This window comes from Aristolochia californica, unplaced genomic scaffold, assembly GCF_029961685.1.
Source record: "Aristolochia californica isolate CCGP_79_NKW_82.1479 unplaced genomic scaffold, dmAriCali1.0.hap1 SCAF_14, whole genome shotgun sequence".
Lineage (NCBI taxonomy): Eukaryota > Viridiplantae > Streptophyta > Magnoliopsida > Piperales > Aristolochiaceae > Aristolochia > Aristolochia californica.
The window spans coordinates 3,663,422-3,686,589 of NW_027181815.1; the positions used below are offsets into that span (position 1 = coordinate 3,663,422).

The 23,168-nt window shown below is 40.5% G+C and overlaps 5 protein-coding genes across 5 annotated transcripts; 4 read left to right on the top strand and 1 right to left on the bottom strand.

Moving 5' to 3' along the window:
* The first annotated feature begins 242 nt into the window (after positions 1–242).
* Positions 243–3,715, top strand: LOC137950400 (uncharacterized). The gene is made up of 7 exons (XM_068796846.1): positions 243–858; positions 1,015–1,346; positions 1,472–1,811; positions 2,321–2,469; positions 2,574–2,667; positions 2,999–3,070; positions 3,428–3,715. The coding sequence occupies exons 1-7, from the start codon at positions 340–342 to the stop codon at positions 3,470–3,472; spliced, it is 1,551 nt and encodes a 516-aa protein (XP_068652947.1). The 5' UTR covers positions 243–339; the 3' UTR covers positions 3,473–3,715.
* A 69-nt stretch (positions 3,716–3,784) lies between these two features.
* On the top strand, positions 3,785–6,795 carry LOC137950401 (tetraspanin-19-like). Its single transcript, XM_068796847.1, has 5 exons — positions 3,785–4,215; positions 4,943–5,042; positions 5,170–5,250; positions 5,744–5,848; positions 6,288–6,795. The coding sequence occupies exons 1-5, from the start codon at positions 3,926–3,928 to the stop codon at positions 6,435–6,437; spliced, it is 726 nt and encodes a 241-aa protein (XP_068652948.1). The 5' UTR covers positions 3,785–3,925; the 3' UTR covers positions 6,438–6,795.
* Positions 6,796–7,503: 708 nt separating this feature from the next.
* LOC137950096 (aspartate aminotransferase, cytoplasmic) lies at positions 7,504–13,546 on the top strand. The gene is made up of 12 exons (XM_068796472.1): positions 7,504–7,728; positions 8,534–8,605; positions 8,768–8,829; positions 8,922–9,005; positions 10,027–10,126; positions 10,267–10,387; positions 10,483–10,646; positions 10,756–10,893; positions 12,131–12,252; positions 12,598–12,692; positions 12,883–13,003; positions 13,145–13,546. The coding sequence occupies exons 1-12, from the start codon at positions 7,522–7,524 to the stop codon at positions 13,227–13,229; spliced, it is 1,371 nt and encodes a 456-aa protein (XP_068652573.1). The 5' UTR covers positions 7,504–7,521; the 3' UTR covers positions 13,230–13,546.
* A 1,456-nt stretch (positions 13,547–15,002) lies between these two features.
* LOC137950831 (photosystem I reaction center subunit VI, chloroplastic-like) lies at positions 15,003–16,126 on the top strand. Its single transcript, XM_068797460.1, has 3 exons — positions 15,003–15,202; positions 15,300–15,426; positions 15,800–16,126. Exons 1-3 carry the CDS (start codon positions 15,075–15,077, stop codon positions 15,977–15,979), a joined length of 435 nt encoding a protein of 144 aa, XP_068653561.1. The 5' UTR covers positions 15,003–15,074; the 3' UTR covers positions 15,980–16,126.
* A 307-nt stretch (positions 16,127–16,433) lies between these two features.
* LOC137950300 (rho guanine nucleotide exchange factor 8-like) lies at positions 16,434–18,486 on the bottom strand. The gene is made up of 6 exons (XM_068796693.1): positions 18,372–18,486; positions 18,092–18,246; positions 17,939–18,013; positions 17,581–17,847; positions 17,125–17,445; positions 16,434–17,027 (listed from the first exon to the last, which is right to left on the bottom strand). The coding sequence occupies exons 1-6, from the start codon at positions 18,484–18,486 to the stop codon at positions 16,599–16,601; spliced, it is 1,362 nt and encodes a 453-aa protein (XP_068652794.1). The 3' UTR covers positions 16,434–16,598.
* Between the last annotated feature and the right edge of the window lie 4,682 nt (positions 18,487–23,168).

A 23,168-nucleotide genomic window follows, 5' to 3' on the forward strand; every position in this document is an offset into this window, starting at 1 on the left:
TATTCTGAAATTTTTTTATATTTTTTTAATAATAAATCAAGATAATAATATTTATTATAAATATATTGAAGTAAATCATTCTAGACCAAATTTACTTGCTATATTCTCCTGGGCTGAGCTTTCTACTATGAAATGTTGACTAAACTAGGCCCATTCTTGTGTTAGTCCAACTTACTCCCTAAGCCCACTACCCGCGTGTGCCAGTGACACTACTCATTCGCTGAATGCAAAACCCTAGCGCCTCTGCCTCATCTCTTCCTTCACTCTAGAATTAGCAGAGAGAAGCATTTGATAGTCTCCAATTCTCGCTCCACACACGGCAAACTCTATTTTTCAACAATGGCGTCCTACGACTACGACGATGTTCCATACGAAGATCGTCCGCAGGACCTTGATTACGATCCCAACTTCGTCCCGGACTCCGTCAAGACATTCGTCGTCCACCTCTACCGCTACATACGTGAGAAGAACGTGTACGAGATCCACCAAATGTACGAAGGAAGCTTTCAGAAGCTGAGCGACCGGATGTTCAAGGAGAGCCCTTGGCCGTCCGTCGATGCTGTGGCGCCTTACGTCGATAATGATCATGTTTTCTGCCTTCTCTATCGGGAGATGTGGTTTAGGCATCTCTATGCGCGCTTGACGCCGACGTTGAAGCAGAGGCTTGACTCTTATGATAATTACTGCAGTTTGTTTCAAGTGGTGTTGCACGGGGTGGTAAATATGCAGTTGCCCAATCAGTGGTTGTGGGATATGGTGGACGAGTTTGTGTATCAGTTTCAGTCGTTTTGTCAGTACAGGGCGAAGATGAAGAACAAGACAGAGCAGGAGATTGCTTTGTTGAGGCAGTATGATCAGGTGAGTTACGCCCCTTTTGGATCACTTGTAATGATTTTGGGATTGATTTTACTGTCTTTGTTGGATTCTTCAGAGAGTGGCAATCGTAGATTTACCAGAAAATTCACTTTTTTCTCTTGGCTTTGCATCACTCATGGGAATTGTGGTTTCTCATAGGCTTGGAATGTGTATGGAGTTCTCAACTATCTGCAAGCTCTAGTGGAGAAATCTACGATTGTCCAACTTTTGGAGCAAGAGAAAGAAGGCCTTGAACAGTTCACGGTTAATGAAGGTTATGACTATAACGGTGGTAGCAATGTTTTGAAAGTTCTGGGCTATTTCAGCATGGTGGGGTTGCTGAGAGTTCATTGCCTACTGGGGGATTATCATACTGGTCTCAAGTGTTTGGCTCCCATTGACATTAGCCAACTAGGTGTATATGCAAATGTAACAGGCTCCTACATTACCACCATATATCACTATGGATTTGCAAACCTCATGTTACGGAGGTACATGCTCTGTTAATCTTTTGCTTTCTTAAACAGTTGTAGATTTAATTTCTTCTCTTCCGATTGTTGTTCCTTTTGAGGAGTGCTGTATGAAAAATAGCATATGCTGATAGACTCTTTTGTAGGTATGTGGAGGCAATTCGTGAATTCAATAGGATTCTCCTTTATATATGGAAATTCAAGCAGTATCATCAGAAATCTCCTCAATTTGATCAGATCTTAAAGAAAAACGAGCAGATGTATGCTCTGCTGGCGATTTGTCTTTGTTTATGCCCCCAAGTGAAACTCATTGAGGAAAATGTGAACAATCAGTTGAGAGAGAAATATGGTGAAAAGATGGTGAGGATGCAGAGATATGATGATGAAGCGTTTGCTCTTTATGATGAGCTTTTTTCATATGCGTGTCCTAAATTTATTACTCCATCAGCCCCTAATTATGATGAACCTCTTGTAAATTATAACCAGGTACTTACTCTCTCTATATTATGTTTTAATGATCTTATGGTAAATACTTGCTTAACCAGTTACCTGTTGTCTTTTGTTGAGTACTAAAAGATGGACCTGAGCACTTTTAAATCGGAGTTTAAAATGTTTTTTCCAGTATTGGGAGAACTTATCATTACTATCCGTGTGAGATTTAGCAGCTTCACAGAAGCATGTCATGTAGCTGTTTTATTGATTACATAAAAGAACATAAAACATTTGTATTGATAATGAAGAGAAATATATTATGCGCCTACATACTGATGTATTGTGATGAAGTTGTTAGGTCTGTCTGGGAATAAAATTCTTGAATTCCTTAAAGCAGCGAGAAATGTACTTGGTGTGTGACACTGCATAAGGAATTTGTTGGAAAAGTGAGATTTGTGTAAAGCAATTCTTAGTGGTCTTTGACTCTTGAGGTTTTTATTGAATAATTTCTAGCGATTTGCAAAGGCATTTGACCTACCTTGTCTTATTTAACTATGTTACAGGACGCTTATCGACTTCAGCTAAAAATGTTCCTTTATGAAGTAAAACAACAACAACTGTTGTCAAGTGTTCGAAGCTTCTTGAAGTTATACTCGACAATTTCAATCGAGAAGCTTGCAGCTTACATGGAAGTTGATGAACCCACATTGAGGTAACCTTCTTGCGCTTTCAATTAGAGTTCTGTGTAATTATTAGGTATCTGGATGAGCATATTTTCATCTGTATGTTTTTTATGCTGTCTTCCTGAGCTTGCAGGACAATTCTGATGACTTACAAGCATAAAACACATGCAGTTGAAACTGATAGAAAGATTGTCTCAAATGCAGATGTTGATTTCTATATAATTGAGGTATTTCTCTAATCAAACAAATTTAGGTTTTCTCTTGATCTAGGACTTCCTAATTGGCTATGTATACTTGGAAATTCAATTGTGACGTATGCTAGGGGGATGTTATCTTTAAAATGGATATATTTCAGACATGTCAGATATAAAACTTACTTGTTAATTGACCTTTCCTTTTGTGATGAATCAAAGGTGGACCTCTTTATATGATTACATACTATTTCTACAATTTCATACCATTTAAAAAAATCTCTTTAAATTTTGGATGGATTTTTTATGGACCAAAAAGAAAATAATCTTTTAATGGCTTTTGTCATTTTTTCCCCATTCTGTACAGGACACTGTTCATGTTGTTGAATCGAAAGCAACAAAACGCTATGGTGATTATTTCTTGAGGCAGATTCTAAAGGTATGTTAAACAGCTGACTTTGCATCTATTTGTTGACATAGTTGTTTGTGTAGATTCAATGGGATTGCCCCTGTCCTCTGCTCTAACACTCGGGAGAGTCTTAGAGACCCAGTTCCGGTACACTTTGATTAGGCATTTAGATCAGTCGGATTCTTTAGTGGGATTGATTTGTACATAACGAAAATTTGCTAAGAAATTGTTGGCCTCTGCTGCTGATTTCCACATGCGAGGAAACTTGCAGCTAATGCAACATCTTTGCAGCCTTCTTTTGATGGGGCTGATTGATGCATTTTGTTTCGACCTTGGACGTTCTTATGTTAACCTATTCATGGTTCCGTTCTTCCTGTATCTTTGCAGTTTGAAGAGATGATCAACAGGATGGACAGAGTAAAACTGGAGTGAGTTTTGTATCTGCGACGGCATTTTTGCTTCACTCATTGGCTGAGAAAAAGAGAAACACATTCCTCACCTTCTTGTACTGAGAAAAAGTTTCCGTTTTTGGCTGCTTTAAATGTTTTCAGAGAACTGAAACTTTTGGACGAGATGTAATGAAACACCCATCTCTGTAAAATGAACGGAAGCAAGTTCCATGGAGAAAAGGCATTTGTAAACATGCGAAGAACGAAAACGCGCATTTTCTTTTTTCCCCATAAGCTACTTTCTATCGTTTTACGTGTAAGCATAGTGTAATTTTCTGCGCTGGGTCTGAAAACCCAGATGCAAAATGCTGCAACCACCATAAGGGCGCCTCCGAGCTGTTAGGTGCCTCAGTTCAAGCTACCATTCAAACGTCAACCCCACTAGCACCAAAAAGCCATCCTTTTCTACTTCCTCTGGCCCGGACTCGAGCATGTAATGCATGCAGGTTGTAGCAGAGTCTCCTCTGGTCGGAGGGAAAAAATAAAAATACAGGACGACATCCAAGAGACCCTTCAGAAGCTTGTCATGGGATTTCATCTTCGGTCCAGATTGAATTTGAATATGGTGACTTGCACCAGGTGTTGTTTGAGCATCTTAACGAAGTCCGTGAACGTCGTCTTAACTTGCTGTGGGATTGTGATGATTCTATACTCTCTGTGGTTGTTAAAAAGATGGAAAGCTGGAGTGGCAGATCTTGAAGCTATTGCGATGCTTTCTAAACCCTGGTATTTTCATCGTTTCTTGATTTTGGTTCATGTTTCTATTTTATTTTCTGGTAAAATCATTCAGCTTTATGAGTTTTGGGGATCTCCTGTTATTGCATTTTATTTTATTTTAATGATGTTATTGGCAATGGTGGAGAGAAGAGACTTCGTTTGAGGATCACAATTGGGCATTTTCATTTTGTTCGCATTTTAGTTTTAGCGGATTCATTACTGCTATCGTGAGAGGACTTAGCATCGCCAGATAAAATTTGCTTGGTTTCTCTCTGCTTCAATAGCTTGCAATAGATTCTGTACAAGTAACCAACTCAACTGAATCTGCATCTATTTTCGGGTTCAGTAGGAGTTTCTGCTGGTGGAATCCTGCCAGAACTTCACACCCTTCTTGTTTTAGCAAAAAAATGACCCAATGTCAAAAACATTTTATTGAAGTTATAATAAAGCAAATCATGAGAGTACTAGATTGGAGAAAGAAGACAGCATGAACTCCGTCCCTTCCCCACCATCACCATCACACACGCACAAAGTTCAGACAAGCAGCAATGTCTCTTAGGCCTCAGATTGATGGCACAAACAGGCAACCAGAAGCTTGAGCAGCTTTGTTGTTAGCTTACTTCCAAGTCTCTTACTTCAAAACCATTGCCATTTGATTTGTACATCAACAGTTGCCTGTTGCCCACATTGATTGTATAACTTCCAAGTTGTTAACTTTATGTGTCCTTGTTTCCAGGTTCATCTACACATTTCTTGGCGTTGGCATCATCCTATGCCTGAGCTCGCTGTTTGGCCAGATGGTTTCCAAGCATAACAGTCATACTGCCCTTTCTATTGTATCCTTTTCCTCAAAATTAGCTTCAGTAGCTGCTCCTTGTGGGCATAAATATCATAAACATCTGATCTGTAGTAAAAACAATTTTTCCTAGGAAAATTTTCTAAGGTTGCCTTGACAGCTTCCAGTATATTGTAGCTATATGTTCTACTGTTATTCTGCAAGGAGTACTGATTGTGGTCATTTTCTTCAAGACAAATTGGAAAGCAGTATGTATATTCTTTCTTATTCAACTTCGTTTCTGTTCTTACCACATTTTATTTGATAGTCAGAAAAACTTTTGCCTTCAAGGTATTTGTTAAGGAATAGTCCCACATGGATTAGTGAGATAAAAAATCTTGAGTTTATTAGTTGGCAGAAGAGGTTTCCTTAGTGGTTGGGATAAGGCCTTTGAGCCAATTTAACATGGTATCAAAGTAACCACTCAGTATGTGGGCATTGCACTAAAAAATTATCCATGTACTACACGTGAGGGCCTCCACTCAAATTATCCACATGTCTACATGTGAGGATGAGTGTTAAGGAATAGTTTCACCTGGATTAGTGAGATAAAAAATCTTGAGTTTATTAGTTAGCAAAAGAGGTTTCCTATGTGGCTAGTCATTTTGGGATAGGCCTTGGACCCAATTTAACAGTATTCTTGCCAATGATTATCAACAAGTCTTTCCAGTTTTTCTTCTTATTGTTGATCCATTTATGCAGATGCTTCCAGACTATATTTTTGCGGGAGATACCAACTTCAAGAACTTCTTGAGCTTCCATGTGAAGATATGTCGCTTGATTGGAGTTACAATGTTACTGGCTCAGGTATTTCTTCAAGTGTTATATAGACATGTTTACATTCATAACATTGTTCTGTACTATCTGGAGATAGATATATTTCCTCCCAAAGGATTCTTTACTTTTTCCTCCAGCAGTGTCTGTTTGTGCTACAATGGAACTAAACCTTGCCCTAGAAGAATTGAGAGCTCCAATTCACTTTCCTGGATTCATCTGTAGCACTGAATCTTCAAGGGCTCTGAATATAATTGCACCCACCAGTGAAATTAAAGTTTTTTTTTTTTATGCTGCTAACTCTGTTTTGGAAACATGAACTTAACAATTAGCATCCACATGGTCCACATGGTCATCAACTGGGCCATCACAATGACAGTTAAACAATATTTTAGAAACACAAACTACTTCTGAATCCTTCTGGTTGTGAATTGGTCGGTTAACTACGACATCCATATTGATAACTTGTCAGGTCAATGTTGTTGTGCTCACAATTGTTGTTTGGGTCGTTGGCCCAGTGCCTGAGAAGTACAGTTCCAATCCGAACTTGTCTGACCTGGGGCATTCCTTTCTGGTGGGGTTGGATTCGTCAGAATCAAACTCTTACCATCAGTGCCAGTAGAGGAAAATTTTGTAACTTCCAGATGGAGGGAAACTCCCCAGAACAGTTTTGCTAATGAGGTGAACTAGAGATCATCTTCCATCTTCACGGTAAACAAATGATTATAGCATTCTTGCTTGAATTTCAACACACGTACTGACTTTCAATCTGTGCATGCTCCGTTGGGAGGTGAGATTTGAAGAACTTGTGAAGCTTTCGAGTTAAGGAAAGCAAGCAGAAAGTTCTGACTGTTTGTCAAACTGGTTTTATTTCCCTTCATTTGTAATATGGCAGTCTGTAAGTGCAGGAACTGCCAAATTTTTTCTTCACTAGTTTGTTGTAGCTATTGGTGACTATATGCGGCTCAAAGATAGATGATTCTGGCAAATTTATCCAATGATTCGTTCTACCATTTCACCCAATTTCTCAAGTAACTGGATCCTGGAGCAGAGGGAGTAGATGAAGGGGGAGGATGGTGGACCCCTTTATTAATTTAGATGTCCAATGAGACTAGGGCGATCGTTTGGGTAATGATATAAATGAATCAAATCAATGGTCTGTCTGCATGCAATTAGGGATGATACTAAGCCAAACCGGCTCATGAATCGTTCGAATTGGTTCGAAAAACTCTCGTGTTCAAACTCCGTTAAAATTTTTGAGTTTGAATTTGATTATAATATTATGTTTGAGGCTAAGTTCGAGTTTTTAACTTGAGTTTGAAATATTTAAAAAGCCACAGGTTTGAGTTTGGTTAGTTCGATGCTAACCCCTGCTTGACCTCCGATTCGTGTCCGAGTCGTAGTAAAATACATTACGTCGACTTGCGCGCCGTCCCTGATAGTCGTCTACCTCATCCCAAGGTGCATCCTATCCAAAACCGCCCAACAAACACTAACCTACGCCATTCAAGTATGAATCCATCTTGAATACTGTGCCAAAATAGATAGTTATCAACTGGGTCCCGCGCTACCTTCATGTCGACGTCAGATGCCACGTCGAAAACTAAACGCCTCCTGCCGCGGCACGTAAACGTCCAACACCGCTACAAAAAGGGCAAAGAATCGACGCATTGGAACCGCGAAAAGAGAGTAAAAAAGAAGCTAACATGCGCGGCACGCAGTTTCCACAATCGGGCGCCCACGGTTCCTCGACCGATCGGAGGTTAAGTGCTTTAGCGCGGCATTTGGTTGGAGACCCTTCCCTACTCTCCTCCATGGCGTCGTCACAGATCGCTCCTTCTTCGACCGCCGCCGATTTTGGCTCTTCCGTCTTTGCTAATGTTGCTCAAGCGCCTGAAGATCCGATCCTTGGGGTGATCTCTCTCACTCCTTATTGATTTTTGTGCATGTTTGAATTTGATCATCCTTTTTTGTGATGAATTTGACTTTTCTTTGATATGATAATCGCTTGTTTCTGTTGAATTTGCCTCATGCGATGGATTGGAATCTGTTTTAACCGATTTTTCTCTTCTTTTAGCTCTTTTCTTTCGTTCATCGTGATCTATGTTTTGGACCGGCTTTTGAAAATATTTTGAGTCTGCTTCCACCGTTCCTCGGTAGCTTGTTTCTCTTCGGGCACAAATTCTTCGGTTTTAAGTTTTTCTTTTGAGGACTTTTTGCTTGTTTCTGTCGCTTTTTAGCGGTGGTTTCTCTCTGTGTCCATCTTTCTTGTGTTTTTGGTTTTAGTGACGTTGTTACTTGGCGTCTCGCATCTCTCTACTTAGCGTGCTTTAGTGGAACTCTCATTCGACTTCCATTTTGGGTAACCTTTGTCAGTTTTCCATTGGGATTCTGTCTCATTTTCCAAGTTTGATCTCTTTTAAATGTGATGACTTCTCTTATATTTTTGGCACCAGTTATCTTTAATTTGTGTTTACTCGTAATTCAGGTCTTGGGTTCCAAAATAGTTAGCAATGCCCTTAATGTCTTTTCCCCTTTCTTAATACTTGGTGAAACTTCCTAGTTCAATGCATGCTTCCTTTGTTGAGCGAGCCATCTCTTCGTGTTTCCGATATTTCGCTTTTATATTGCAGCTCTTTCCCCTGTCGGTATTTTCACCGTTCTTGCTGTATATTTAATTTCACCTTTCTAATTTTGTTTAAATCCATCCACAAACAGGTTACCGTAGCATACAACAAGGATCCAAGTCCAATAAAACTGAATTTGGGCGTAGGTGCTTATCGAACAGAGGTGCAGTATCTGCAACAGCTTGCTTTATTACTAACACTTCCGCACATGCTTCACGTGCAATTTTTTATTTTTATTTTCATTTTAGTCTATTTGACTTATTGCAATTTGTACATGGCCTCTGATATGAAATTTGACTTACATGATCTTCTATGGGTGCAACAGGAAGGAAAACCACTTGTTCTTGATGTGGTGAGACGAGCAGAGCAGCAGATAGTTAACGATCGGTAAGCAAAATTGTTGTTTTGTTTATCATATTTGAAGGATATTTTATTTATGATGCCGCAAGATCCAAATCTTATGTTTTTATGACCTACAGATCACGTGTAAAAGAGTATCTCCCAATTACTGGATTGGCTGACTTCAATAAATTGAGTGCTAAGCTCATTCTCGGATCTGACAGGTTAATATCAGCTTGCATACCCCTGAAACATTGCTTCTGATAGTAAATGTTGTTTACGCACAAATGCTTTTTGAAAATTGTACAGGAGCTTGTTCTACTCTGTCAAATTATTTTCGCAGCCTAAGGGTTTTACTTTAGAAACGTGCATAGGCAACACACTCTGATCTCCTCTTACACAAGTTGTAAAATATATTCTTCTGAGCTACTACTCGAATTATTTGGTTCCTGGTGGTGTAATGTTGCAGAAATGTTATTCATTGAGCCTGCAAGAAATTCCATATTAAAATATGGTATTTCTTCACATTCAGTAGTTAAGCATATAGCAATATGAGGGTGGGTATATCCTGTAAATGTGATATTTGGATACTGCCTGACTATGAATTTAATTACATAGCTTCCATGGATCAATTATTGGTCAGTGGTTATCATCATTTATAGTGCTGTCACAATGACTAAACTAGCTTCTCATCCACATTCAAAGTTCTCTCTGAGTGGACTGAAGGTTTCCAAATTCACTGTTTCCTTGTATATTTGCTCACCTAGCTCAAGCATACACTAGGTTGTGTCTTAAGGATGAAAATTGTCTGGGCATCCAAATGACATCTTCCTAATTTCAATGACAATCAGTTCCTGCGATGACAAAGTTAGTTGTGGATTTTGTTGTGGTTGGAGTTATCACCTAGTAAAAGTGGATATGTTTTTCATTGCAAATCTTTGAGATGCAGGATACGGGTGGCTTCTTGAAATCAACTTAGCTTGTGGAACTGATATGTACTTATCTTTGAAGAACAGATATTGGTAGCATTCATAATACCATCCTCTAATGATGCACACATCTTGAACTTTCAAATCATCTAGCTGATCTTCTAGTATAGTTTGAAATTTTCAATCAGGAAATGTTAGGCTTTCATTTATAATATGAAAAGTAGGTCCATGTAACTCTTTATTGTTCTACTTGATTGTTATGTAGTTTTGGTTCTATGTCATTAATTGACTATGAATGTTGCATACTTTGGCACAGTCCTGCCATTCAAGAGAAGAGGGTTGCTACTGTACAGTGCTTGTCAGGCACTGGATCTCTGAGGGTTGGAGCTGAATTTCTTGCAAGACATTATCACCAAGTAAAGCCTTCTTAATTCTTAACTTTTAAATAGTTTCTACGAAATGAAAAAAAGAAGTAAAGCCTTGTTCATTGTTGTTTATTTTATGTAAAATTTTATTGACGGCAGTGGCTTATGGGTTAATTTTCTGCTCACTCCAGCGCACAATATACATCCCACAACCAACATGGGGAAATCATCCTAAAGTATTCACTTTAGCTGGGTTGACTGTTAAGAGTTATCGCTATTATGATCCTGCAACTCGTGGATTGAACTTCCACGGTCTGGAATTGATCCCCATTTCTTGTGCATCATTGTAAATAGATAAACATATAAATTTTGTATTAAAACACAATGCTGTGTTTATGTTTTTACAGGTCTCCTGGAAGATCTCAGATCCGCTCCATCAGGAGCCATTGTCCTTCTACATGCATGTGCACACAATCCAACTGGTGTTGATCCAACACTTGACCAATGGGAGGAGATCAGGCAGTTGATGAGATCTAAGGGGTTGCTGCCTTTCTTTGATAGTGCTTACCAGGTTACAAGGAAATACCATGTCAATATGGAATATATTGGTTTTGGCTCTCTTGAACGAGGAACTTAGTCTATTTTATATGTTGATAGAAATGGTCTGTTTCTCTCTGTAGGGTTTTGCAAGTGGAAACCTGGATGCTGATGCACAGAGTATTCGCATGTTTGTTGCTGATGGAGGTGAATGCCTTGCTGCCCAGAGTTATGCAAAGAATATGGGACTCTATGGGGAACGTGTTGGTGCTCTCAGCATTGTAAGGCACTAAAATCATTTAGAAAACTGTAGCTAGTCAATCATTCTCTGAGGAAATGGCTCAACTATCAGTGCTTTTTTGTATTACATTTAAGTTTTTTTTTTCCTCTTTTTTGGATTCAGAAAGACTTTTTTTTTTCAAAAATGAAAACTCACTGAGTTACCTTGATGAAGTTCATCTTGCTAGCTACGTCACCAACTTGTTAATGGTGAATCCAGGTCCATTCTAGTAGCTAGTGCTGGTGATCATTCTTTGTGAATTTTTTGAACTAATTTAATGTGGAGTTTATTTACATTCAGCAGTTTCACATCAAATTTTTAACATTTTAAATTTCTTTTTGAAAGCGTATGTGTTTAGTTCAGGCCAGCATCCTACACTGGCTAATGATGTTATCCCAAACTGTTTTGTCATAGATTTTTCCATTTTTTTATGAGATTGGACTTTCGGGTTCTCATGGAACTCATGGTTTTAGCACATTTTTCTTGCCAGTTTTTTTATGTAAATGAGATTTCTTTTGCCACTAAGATCTCATTACCATAATCTTTGCCAACAGTTGCAATTTATATGAAATTCATATGTTATAGTTTCCTAACTGAGAAAAAACTGAGAAAAAGAATTTTGACTATCTTGATCAAAATCTGATAAAAGAAGTTCCCTGTCTTTTGATGAACAGTTTTTATTTTCCAACTGCCTGTTTGACAACTGAACGAGATAGTTTGGCTTGATTATCTTATGTTGAGATGTTCTGACAGTAGTTCACAACGATCTTAATAGCATCAATGCTTTCCGGCAATATGCTTGAGAGATTTATCATCTATTCTTGTGAACTCCAAAAATTCTAGCAATTATATAAAATCAATTTCCGGTGTTCTAGAAGTGGGTTTTTAATTTCCTAAGAAAAAAGACACCCTAGTTGGCTTGCCCAATTTTTGGACCTAATTTTACAAATTTAGCTTGATGCTTTCGAAATCGTTCTTCTATAATTGGACAAATTGAAGTAGTTTTCGAAATCTTCTTTACTTTTATTTCTACCCCTGTAATTAAATGCTCTGAACTTGCTTGGTTAGAATTTGAAACTGTTTGAGCGAGCTGTTATATCTGGTGTCTATGAAGTTGTTTCTTCTAGTAATTACTTGTTCCAGGCAAATGTTACATTTTCTTCAAGCTTTTGGTTTTAGAAGGCCTCTCTCTCAACTTTTCTGTTTTTGTAAATTCACCAAACAGTTTGTTATTTTAGGTCTGTAAATCAGCCGATGTGGCAACCAAGGTTGAAAGCCAGTTGAAACTCGTAATCAGGCCCATGTATTCCAACCCTCCGATTCATGGCGCATCCATTGTGGCCACTATACTGAGTAACAGGTAAGTCTTAACAATATGAAAAACTTGATTGGAGACAGCACATGGTCTATACCGGTATTCCCTGACGATGCATCATATGAGACCATGTCTAATTAACAATTTGAGGGTCCTTTTATTTATTTATTTATTTTTCCTATAGATAGTCTGGTAGATTTAAAATAGTCCCTTTGAAGTAGTCAAATGATGATATTTCTCATTTTCTCCAAGCTGTGTTTGGAACTACAACGTATTTTTATGACTGTTAAGTGATAATAGAATTACTGAGGAATAAGGTCGTGTATAATTGTTTAGATCTCTTTCCATGCACATCTTAATATGATTTGTTGATGGTTTAATGGTACACAGGGACATGTATACCGAATGGACGGTTGAGTTGAAAGCCATGGCTGATCGGATAATCAACATGCGTCAACAGCTCTTTGATGCCTTACAAGCTAGAGGTGGATTCTTCTTTCCACTCTTCTAGGAATGTTCAGGGCTCCACGTTGGCTACGGAAATAAGGAGTCCAAATCTCATACATTTTTTTTTTTTCTGAACTTGAATGGTCTTTTAGCAAGAACAGACGGAAACTATAATCGCTAGTTCAGTGAAATAAGAAACGTCATATCTTTCAATGACTGACTTGGCAGGTACACCTGGTGACTGGAGTCATATCATCAAACAGATAGGAATGTTTACTTTCACTGGATTGAACTCGGAGCAGGTGGCTTTCATGACTAGAGAATACCACATATACTTGACATCGGACGGGTAATTGTTTGCCTCTGTTGTGCCCGTAACTTAGTGAATGGAGTCTTCTTCTTTAAAAAATATCTTAGGTTTTTAAAAGACCAGCTTGTGTTTTTGTCAGTGTTTTCTATTTGTCTAATATTACGTACATGTCTTGTGCAGGAGGATCAGCATGGCCGGTCTAAGTTCGAGGACGGTACCTCATCTCGCCGATGCGATACACGCAGCTGTGACGCGTATGGCCTAAAGCTAATTCTAATTTGGACACCAGCGATTGGTTTTCTTGTGCTAGGTTACTGCATTTTGTGCCTCCTTTGATGTAGTAGGAGGTCTAATAAATTTGACTTCTGGAATAGTCGAGCCGTTTGGATGTCAGCCGATGCTCAAATATGGCGAATTTTGATGCATTTTACGTTTTCATGTTGTACAAATGTGACATAACAGTGCATCTTGGCTTGTTGCATACGATGAAAACAGATTATGGTTTTTATACTGGTTATAATCGATGTCAAGTTCTGGGCAATGCCCTCATTAAGAGCTTGACGCCAAATTTCACCATCAAAACAGGTGTTGATGGGAGGTCTAAAGTTTGGTACTCATGTTCAAAAGCCAGACCGCACCTAAAAACGACTGACGATAAGATCCGTGAAAACCCATTGTTTCCTTCCTTCCACTCCCAATCCGCCGGTATCTGACGACTGGCATTGTTTAGTTTCAGCGACGGGCTAGTCCAAGCTGGGATAGCAGGTAGAGTCGAAAGCTGTTTGCGATCACGTTGTAATATCCTAGCAGAGATGATCAATTGTGAAGCTAAGGTTCTTCGATCATCGATCAGTGAAGTAATTAATTGCCTCTTAATGGGAAATTGGTTTCTTGAGTTCCAAAGCCAAAGGACCCGCGATAAGGAAGCAGAATAGCAGGTCGCCAGTCATGATGCATTTAACTCACTGACACCACTCCCAGCTGAGTAATGTCGTGATGTCAAATGCCAGAGCCTTGCAAGAGTATCAGATTGCTCGTGGATGTATGTCGGTTATAGCTCAGAACCGTCTTCTACTTAGGCAGGAACCACACCAGAGCATAGCACCGGAAAGAGGAAACAAGCAAAAACAGACGAAGGGTTTTTGGTGAAGATGGAGTGGAGAGGTGGCGAGAGCAGATGGTCTTGAGTTGTATTTCTACAGTAACGTGTGTCCTGGCGCAGAGGCTCTGGTAGAACGAGTAGTGAAGGCGATGACTTTGTTGGATGGTTCAACTGCTGCTGCCTTGCTGAGATTGGCTTTCCACGACTGTCAAGTTGATGTAACCCGATCCCCTTTCTCGCTGCTTTTAAAAGTGTCTTCTTCTTAGGATTGTTTCACTTCTTCTAAGCAATGGAGGCTACTTCCTGTCAGAAACGGCTTCAGATAGGAACTATTTGAGTCCGAAAGCTGAATGTTATAGATGAAATCAAAACCTCATTGGAGCAAATCCCCAATGCCATATTTTACCCCGTAGCATAAATTTTTATCTTTGTGAATGATTAAGGACTGATTAGCCATGGAACTGATCGTTTTCCCTCATTATCTCAGATAGTCGGGTGGGTACGGGAAGGTCAAAACGAAGCTTCAGCAGAGGCTTCCCGATCTGCTTCAGGCTCTCAGCAGCCCTTGCCTTCTTAATCCTGGATGTGACGTTTCTTAAAAGAAAAAGCTTTTCTTCTTCTTTGTAATACCCACAATACCCATTTTGTTGATAAAATAAAATCGACGATTTTGACGGTAATGATTACTAACGGCTATGATCAGCAGAGTCCGGCGTCCATCGGGCTCCATTGTCCCAATCGAAATGCCAAGTTCACGTCTGCATGGAAGGCAGGAGGAGCAATCGACGAGCTGTGAGAGACTGATTTCTCATTCGTTCACTAGATTTGGCAAGGATAAGCTTATCTCCACTAGCCACGTTTCACTTCCCCGACGTGGCAGTAGTTCGATCTGACGAATTTCCTTCTTTCATCTTAAGCCCCATGCACGCTTCTCTAATACTAGCAAGTTAATAACAGTCCGGTGAGAGAGAAGAAGAAGACGAAAGCAAATTAAGCAAAGCAGTGAGAATGGCCTCTCTCGCCGCCGTCGCCACCGTGCAGCCAGCCACTGTTAAGGGCCTGGGAGGAAGCTCCCTCGCCGGAATCAAGCTCTCCGTTAGGCCGGCCCGCCGGGCTCTGCCACGTTCCAGCGTTCGGTGAGAAATTAAACCGACTCATTAGTCGAATCCTCTGCGAACTAGACTATTCATGTCAAATTTTCGTTCCGGGTTTTGACGGATTTTCTGTTATCAGGTCCGGCGCTGTGGTGGCCAAATACGGCGAGAAGAGCGTCTATTTCGACCTGGAGGACATCGCCAACACCACCGGACAGTGGGATCTCTATGGCTCTGACGCTCCTTCTCCTTACAACTCACTTCAGGTTCGTCTCTTACCCCACCTTCCGCTTGCAAACTTCTCTTTGCCTGTAATATCTATGACTCAACTGTAGGATACTAAGAATCAAAGTTCAATTTAAAACGGATTAGAAATGTAAATGAAGAAATTATATTCAGGAATTGCATGAGATATTCTACGACCGCGCGATTGGTATATATAAAAGAGCTGAAAACAGTTGGTACGAAAATAGAGATTATAACCCATTAAACTAGAATTTTTGGGATTTTCAACTCTTTTCACTCATTGATTTATTGTGATTTTTTTTTTCCTGCAAGATTAAAGTTTTTCCATGTCAATAAGAAGTATAAACCATAGAGATCCTGGACTAACTGATTCATGCCTGTGGGCAATTGCAGAGCAAGTTCTTTGAGACATTTGCGGCGCCATTCACCAAGAGAGGTTTGTTGCTCAAATTCTTGATATTGGGCGGTGGCTCCACCCTTGCCTACCTGAGCTCCACAGCCTCCGGTGACATACTACCAATCAAGAAGGGACCACAACAGCCACCAAAGCTCGGACCACGCGGCAAGATCTGATTAAGGGTGTGAGGCATTTGTCCTCCCACTCTTCTTTTTGTTGTTGATCTCTATCTGTTTCTTCAGTTTGTAAGTAAACTAAGCTTTCTGAGGACCTCTTCGAACTGCAGCTATTACTCTGATCATAAAAGCTCAATTTATTCTGAATCTTTTGGCTGCTGTGTCTGTTATCTGATTTAGAAATGGCGACCGACGTCCACGGATGGAAAAATAGACAAGGCAATAACTGATCTTAGGATCCTCGATCAGAGTGCTTTTAATAAATTGCCACTTTTAATGGGGAGAATTCGAGGATTGAGCAGGTCACTTGCTTCGAATGGATGAATCGTACATGGATTCAGAGAATATTTTCTTCCTTAATAATGAATATCAGAAGTCAGAATCAATGGTCACTGACTCACTATAATTCTACAAAGACAAACCTAGTACAAAAGAACGCTTTAGCGAACCTGCTGCCATTAACGTCTCCCCTGTCTACGAAGAGAAGAACAATAATCCAAGACCTTGAAGATGCATTCATGGGCCTAAACTATTTACACCTGGAATTTCATGCTCTCACTCGGTCTGGAATCTCTTCTGGTTACCACTCTCTCTTAACATTGTTCATTCTACAAAATGATCAATGTCGAGCCGTCGGGCTTCTAAAACCTCCCAAATTCTCTCTGTATGAAAACTTCTTGCTCGTCACGACATTGGCCGGTTTGCTAGCAAGCTTCATGTCTTCGAAATTTAATACGTCTTCTAGATTCCCTGTTTCTTTCTTCTTCTCAGACTCTTGATCCAAATGCCAACCCATGAAGTCGGATAGAGTCATTGAAGCCGGAGTCTCCATGTTGTTCAACTTCTCTATCTCTTCACCTGGGTCTGGGAATTTTACCGGTCCCTTCACGGGGGAATCTGATACTGATCGCCGTTTGTTAGCATCACCTTGGGATGGATTCAAAGCAAGATGATTAGCATGAAGTACATCTTCGATTCGCGATATGACTGTGTAAGCCAAGCTCTCCAGAATCCTTGAGTAGCTCTCAAGGACAGACTGCCCCATATCCTGCAAATAGCGGTTGAGAATCGTCATTGATGTTATCAATTATCAAAATAGAAGAAAAGGGAATTGCAGACAGATATTTTCTTCGTTTAAGCTTTACCTTGTTGTACTGGATCTTGCTTATGTCAAGTGTGGACTGGGAAATACCGGGAAATCTCTGTTTGAGGAGAACCAAGATAGTCTCTGCTCTCTCTTCGAAAAGCTCTCTTTTTTCCGAGCTTACAGCCGAACCCCAGGTCGATTTGGTGTCTTTGTTGTTCATCTTTCTCTTCCAAATCACTATGGACGCCTCGATTCGGTTCTCCAAGTCCAGAACTTTGTGCTCAGTGGACAAATCCAGGGTGGAAATGAATTGTCCCGGGTCGAAGTGGTCTACGGTGATGCTTCGATATATCGAATCACCAAGACTCGCTCTTCCGTTCTACCGAAACATGAAACAGGAGACGAAATTAGTATTGGTTCTTGCTCTAAGATAACAGTATTGATGAGAATGAAGAAACAGAAAAAGAAGAGAACAGAGCGAGAGAAACGGCAGGTTATGAGATTTTTTTTTTACCTTGGGAAGAGATTCAATGTAGGTGTCCGGGATCTCCATTTCAGATAGAACTTGAGCGTTTATTGCCATGGCCGCTTTGAGAACTTGATTGACAGAATCCTTTTGGAATTGAAGCCATCTTCTTGAGACTTCGGAAAGGCCATTTGGTGGAACCTTCGGCTTCGGAAGCCACCATTTGTCATCCTGTCTTTGGTCATTCGATTTGTCATCAGAGTCTCTCTTCACGTACCAGAATTCATCCTGGTCTTTGAAGTTGTCGAGGTACTCCTGTTTTCACGAAATACAGGGTTGTAGTTCCAAATCAGGAACTCACGAGTGAAATAGCAAATGAAAAACAAGGAGAAATGCGGCATCTAACAATGAGCATGGCGTCGAGCTTGCGCAAAGCGGGGATATTCATGTGAAGATCAGTTCGTTGGCGTGTCACCATGATCTGCAGAATGAATGAATGAATGTAAGCTGGAATGAATGAAATTCACCTTGGGTTGGAGAGAATGAGAGAAAAGAATACCTCCATACACATTCCATCTTTGGTTTTTTGTTGGGATGGAACGAATTCAACAATGTGATCTGTAACAGATAGAAGCCAGTCGATTTCTCTTCTCCACCTCGACTTCCTCTCTTGAGACATGGGCTCCAAACGCCATTGCTCGCCGAAAACAGAAGCTGCCAATAATCGAAAGAGAATCACAAGTGCAGGGTATTAATTAGATGTTTCTCCATCCGGGTCTGCGCGCAGTAGTGAATCATTAGATCCAGAAAAAGCAGCGAAGCCCGAAATGGAAGAATACCAGCAAGATTGGTAATGGCATTGGACAAGGCCAAAGCAGACGAGACACCCTTCCCTCCGCCTGACATGTCTTCCCCCAAAAGCAGTTTCGCAAACCTTTCCTTCATCAAATCCATGTCTGAACCGAGAGCCACCAAAAAATAAAAAAAAATAAAAAAAATTGAAATGACAATCGGGAATTTGATCTTTTCAGCGATAAGTAAAAGAATCACAGACAACAATCAATGAAGAGCAAAGGAAAAACTGATTCAAGAAAGAAAGGCTTGCCTGAGGGTTGCTGGGCCTGTTGGGCACCAATCTGTTGATTCTCTGGTCCTTTCGACCCTTGGCTCCTAGAAGTAACCTTCTCGTCCATTCCCCCGTCACCCGCACCCGCACTCTCCAAAATCATACTCTGGGTCTGGCGTCCTATTAGCTCGAACCTCCTGATACCGCCGGTGACGAATGACCCCCGTGACACACCAGCTCCGCTCGAACCATCGTAAAACTCAGCCTCTAGTTGAAAGAAATACCTCCCTCATTGGTCTGCAACTTCTCTATAGATCACCAGCAGAGAAGAACAGATCGTTTGGACCATGAACCAGGAGGGAGAGATTCGAAGTGGGGACCCGGAAGAACTAGAAAGACAAGGAACCCCTCTCCCCAATAAGAATGGCGATTGTATTGGAGAGAGAGAGAGAGAGAGAGAGAGAGAGAGTGGAAGATGTTCTGTAGAAGGTGTTTTTGGCTGAGGTTTTGGTTATTGCTTTGCCTGCTCCTTTTGGGGTTAATGCAAATTTAGAAACAGAAGAACGTGGCTGCATGTTTTGAGAAGGAAATGGATTTTTTTGGGAGATTACTGGTTAGATAAGGGATTCAACGGTGGACTTTTGTCTTTGCAAGTAAAAAAACCAGGCAAAAAGATCGGAAACAACACCCACCTTTCTTTCTCTCTCTCTCCTTCCCTGTTTTGTTGGCATGAGGCTAGCACGTCAAACCAAAATTTTCTTTTCTGAAATCTTCTGCAAATTTTCTCAGTGCCCCCTCGGTTTTGAAAATTCTCCAAATCACACCCCTCCACCCCACAAATTTATAATCAGTTACTGAGTCCTAATCTTCCTAATCAGTTTCTGGACCCGTCTTCTCCAATAGGGCTCGTAAAAATGACCCAAGATCTCTTTAATTACTCTCACTCGTATTTGTATTCTGTCGATGGGTGTCACGTACCTCAGGGAGAAGTCCTGACATCGTCCCACAGATACCAAACGAGAAGCGCATATTTTAGAAAATCAAGATTCGCTCTAATCTAATTGTGTAATTTCTTCGCTTAGAATATTGGATTGTTTCTGTTTTATTTAGTAAGATGATCTACAGTCTCTGGGACTGGTGCAGACAGAATTATTCTTCGTTGAGACTGACTAGAAATCCTGAATTTTCTCATACTCGTTGAATTCCGATTTTCTTTTCGTACTCTTTAGCAGGGAGAGAACTCGTCAAGCTTCTTCCCCATTGTGCACGAAGATGGGGTGGGAAAGCCCTCCTCATCTCTCCTTCAGGGATGACCGTGTTTTTTCTTCCCCCTTCAGTCAATGCTCTCCTCTGGATGAACATCACCTTTTCTCTGCATTTCACAATACAACGGGTCTCTCGCCAACAAACTAAAACCATCGCCCTAGACTTGAGTTAATCTGCATTCACTACCTCTGAACCTCAAAACACGATCAAATCCGTAAATTGATAGCAAACTAGAGTTTTATGTTAGAACTGCTGTTCTTTGAGAATCTCAAAAACCTCGATTTTCTCCTACATTTCGAATTTCAATTTGATTTTCTATTATGTAAGAATGCAATTTTTAATAGGAAGCAAATTCTTTGAGCTATTTCTCCATCATTCAAGAAGATGGAGGAGGGAGAGTATTAGAAATCTGGATCGAAAAGAGCTGTTGCTCTTGTTCGTCGGGTTGGCAACGGTCGAGGGGACGAAGACTGTTTCGTGATGAAATGTTTATTGAAAACATTGTTACGCATAACAGGTAAGTTTATACAGTGAAATGTAAAAAAGGGTAAAATGGTAAAATACAAAAAATAAATAATGAATATATTAAATTACATTCTAATACTCCCCCTCAAGGTGGCTTGTAAATATCCTTGATAGCCATCTTGGACAACAAAGAAAAAAGGTGCGTAGAAGGAAGAGGTTTAGTGAACATGTCGGCCAACTGGTACTGAGAATGAATAGGAAGTAACTTGAGGACGCCTGAAGTAACACGTTCACGAACAAAATGACAATCGATCTCAATATGTTTTGTACGCTCATGAAATGTAGGGTTTGAGGCAATATGTATCGCAGCTTGATTGTCGCAATAGAGCAATGCAGGAGAGGCAACCTTGACTTGAAAATCTTGAAGAAGTTGCTGCAACCAAATGATTTCATTGGCAGTGGAAGAGAGAGCGCGATATTCAGCTTCGGCGGAGGAGCGAGAGACGGTGGTCTGCTTTTTGGCCTTCCAAGAGACCAAAGAATCACCAATGAAGATGCAAAAGCCTGTAGTAGAGCGGCGAGAATCGAGGCAGGATCCCCAATCAGCATCCGAGTAAGCGCGTACCTGCAAGGAAGAAGTAGAAGAAAATAACAAACCCTGACCAGGACTGGTCTTGAGATAACGAAGCAGGTGATGTACTGCCTGGAGATGAGGAAGGTGGGGTTTTGCCACAAATTGAGTGAGCTTGTGAACGGCAAAAGTAATGTCGGGATGGGATAAGGTGAGGTAAAGAAGTTTCCCAACAAGTCGCCGATAGTGGGTGATATCAGGAAGCAGGTCACCATCAGTGGCAGTTAAATGAAGTTTGGGATCTATGGGAACACTAGTGGGTTTACAAGCTAGGTAACCTGAGTCTTCAAGTAATTATAAGGTGTAATGACGTTGAGAAAGCACAATACCGGTTTTGGACTGAGCAATTTCAAGGCCAAGGAAGTGCTTAAGACAACCGAGGTCCTTGAGCTTGAACTGAGTGTGCAGAAATTGTTTGAGTTCAGCAATAGCACAAGATGAAGGGCCAGTAAGGATGATATCATCCACATAAACCAATAGTGCAACAAAAGAGGAACCATGACTTTTGGTGAAAAGGGAGTAATCAGATTTCGATTGGAGAAAACCAAAATTGATTAAAACATGAGAAAATTTGGAATACCATTGCCGCGAAGCTTGTTTGAGACCATAGAGGGACTTGTGAAGCTTGCAAACGAGCCGGCTGTGGGATGAAGAGGACTCCCCCTGTCGAAGATAGCCAAGAGGAAGATCCATGTAGATTTCTTCAAAAAGGTCACTGTTTAAGAAAGCATTGTTGACATCAAGCTGGGCTAGATGCCAATTATGAGAGGCGGTAAGGGCAAGAAGAACCTTCACAGTGACCAATTTGGCCACAGGGGAAAAGGTGTCAACAAAATCTAAACCTTCTTGTTGGGTGTAGCATTTGGCTACCAAACGAGCCTTATACCGCTCAAGAGAACCATTAGATTTAAGCTTGATTTTATAGACCCATTTGCAACCAATGGAATGTTTATCAGGAGGGAGAGAAGTGACGGTCCAGGTGTTATTGGTTTCCAGAGCGTTAAATTCATCCCGCATAGCTAACTGCCATTCAGGGCACTTTACAGCTTGGTGATAGTATTGAGGTTCAAGTTTAGTAGAGACATTGAGTGCAAACTGTCTGTGCGAATCAGAAAGGGAATGATAAGAGATGTAGTTAGAGATCGGGTAAGGGGTGGAGGGGAAAACAGACGAAGAAGAACCAGCAAGCAAATTGCAGTGATAATCCTGCAAGTAAGAAGGTGGATGGATCGTCCTAGTAGATTTGCGAAGAGAAGTGGCAGTAGATGTAGAAGGAACAAGCACTGGAAGAGGATTAGGGGGAATATCAGCAACAGGGGTATCAGAATTAGCTGGTGAATCAAGAATGGAGGAAGAAGCAAGGTCTGGCAGAGAAGGAGTTAGTAGAAAAGAATGGGGCAGAACCAAATCAGGAAAGGGATCAGGAACTGTATTTGAACTGGTGATGGTATGAAAAGGGAAAACTTCCTCATGGAACGTTGCATCTCTAGAAATAAAAACATGCTTGGTCTCCACATCATAGAATTTATAGCCTTTGACACCAGCAGGATAACCAAGAAACACACAAACGCGAGCACGAGGGTGAAACTTAGTGCGATGAGCAGCTAAAGTGGAAACAAAAGCTAAACAACCAAAGACTCTAGGATAATCAGGAGCCGTGTTGTAGAGTAAATGAAAAGGTGTGTTGTGTCGCAAAAGAGGAGATGGAGTTCTATTAATCAAGAAAACCGCAGTAAGAATGCAGTCTGTCCAAAAAGAGACGGAAATACGAGATTGGAAGAACAAGGAGCGAGCCACATTTAAGAGGTGTTGATGTTTTCTTTCAACAACTGAGTTTTGCTGAGGTCGTTCAACACAGGAAAACTGGTGTAAGACTCCTTGATCTTGAAAAAACTCAACAAAAGATAACTCAGGGGCATTATCAGATCGGAAAACTTTGATTTTAGCATTAAACTGAGTAAAAACCATATGAAAAAACCGCGGTATCACAGAGATAACATCAGATTTAGTTTTTAACAGAAAGATCCAGGTAAATCGAGTGCAATCATCAACAAGAGTTAAAAAGAAACGATGGCCAGTATGAGAAACAGTCTGATAGGGTCCCCAAATATCACAGTGCACAAGATCAAAAGGAAATTGAGACAAGTTATTGTGAGATTTAAAAGATAGTCGACGTTGTTTTGCAAGAGGACAAATATAACAAGGATC

Bases quoted from the DNA above. Each gene is read 5' to 3' on its own strand.
- LOC137950400 (XM_068796846.1), top strand. From the start codon at position 340: ATGGCGTCCTACGACTACGACGATGTTCCATACGAAGATCGTCCGCAG. The intron at 1,812-2,320 runs GTACTTACTCTC...ACTATGTTACAG, and splicing joins CTCTTGTAAATTATAACCAG to GACGCTTATCGACTTCAGCT. The intron at 3,071-3,427 runs GTATGTTAAACA...GTATCTTTGCAG, and splicing joins TCTTGAGGCAGATTCTAAAG to TTTGAAGAGATGATCAACAG.
- LOC137950401 (XM_068796847.1), top strand. From the start codon at position 3,926: ATGCATGCAGGTTGTAGCAGAGTCTCCTCTGGTCGGAGGGAAAAAATA. The intron at 4,216-4,942 runs GTATTTTCATCG...CCTTGTTTCCAG, and splicing joins GCGATGCTTTCTAAACCCTG to GTTCATCTACACATTTCTTG. The intron at 5,043-5,169 runs GTATCCTTTTCC...GACAGCTTCCAG, and splicing joins GTCATACTGCCCTTTCTATT to TATATTGTAGCTATATGTTC.
- LOC137950096 (XM_068796472.1), top strand. From the start codon at position 7,522: ATGCGCGGCACGCAGTTTCCACAATCGGGCGCCCACGGTTCCTCGACC. The intron at 8,830-8,921 runs GTAAGCAAAATT...TATGACCTACAG, and splicing joins CAGCAGATAGTTAACGATCG to ATCACGTGTAAAAGAGTATC. The intron at 10,127-10,266 runs GTAAAGCCTTCT...TGCTCACTCCAG, and splicing joins TTGCAAGACATTATCACCAA to CGCACAATATACATCCCACA.
- LOC137950831 (XM_068797460.1), top strand. From the start codon at position 15,075: ATGGCCTCTCTCGCCGCCGTCGCCACCGTGCAGCCAGCCACTGTTAAG. The intron at 15,203-15,299 runs GTGAGAAATTAA...TTCTGTTATCAG, and splicing joins CTGCCACGTTCCAGCGTTCG to GTCCGGCGCTGTGGTGGCCA. The intron at 15,427-15,799 runs GTTCGTCTCTTA...GGGCAATTGCAG, and splicing joins CTCCTTACAACTCACTTCAG to AGCAAGTTCTTTGAGACATT.
- LOC137950300 (XM_068796693.1), bottom strand. From the start codon at position 18,486: ATGGATTTGATGAAGGAAAGGTTTGCGAAACTGCTTTTGGGGGAAGAC. The intron at 18,014-18,091 runs GTATTCTTTTCT...TTCATTCTGCAG, and splicing joins AAGATGGAATGTGTATGGAG to ATCATGGTGACACGCCAACG. The intron at 17,446-17,580 runs GTAAAAAAAAAA...ATGTTTCGGTAG, and splicing joins ACATTGAATCTCTTCCCAAG to AACGGAAGAGCGAGTCTTGG.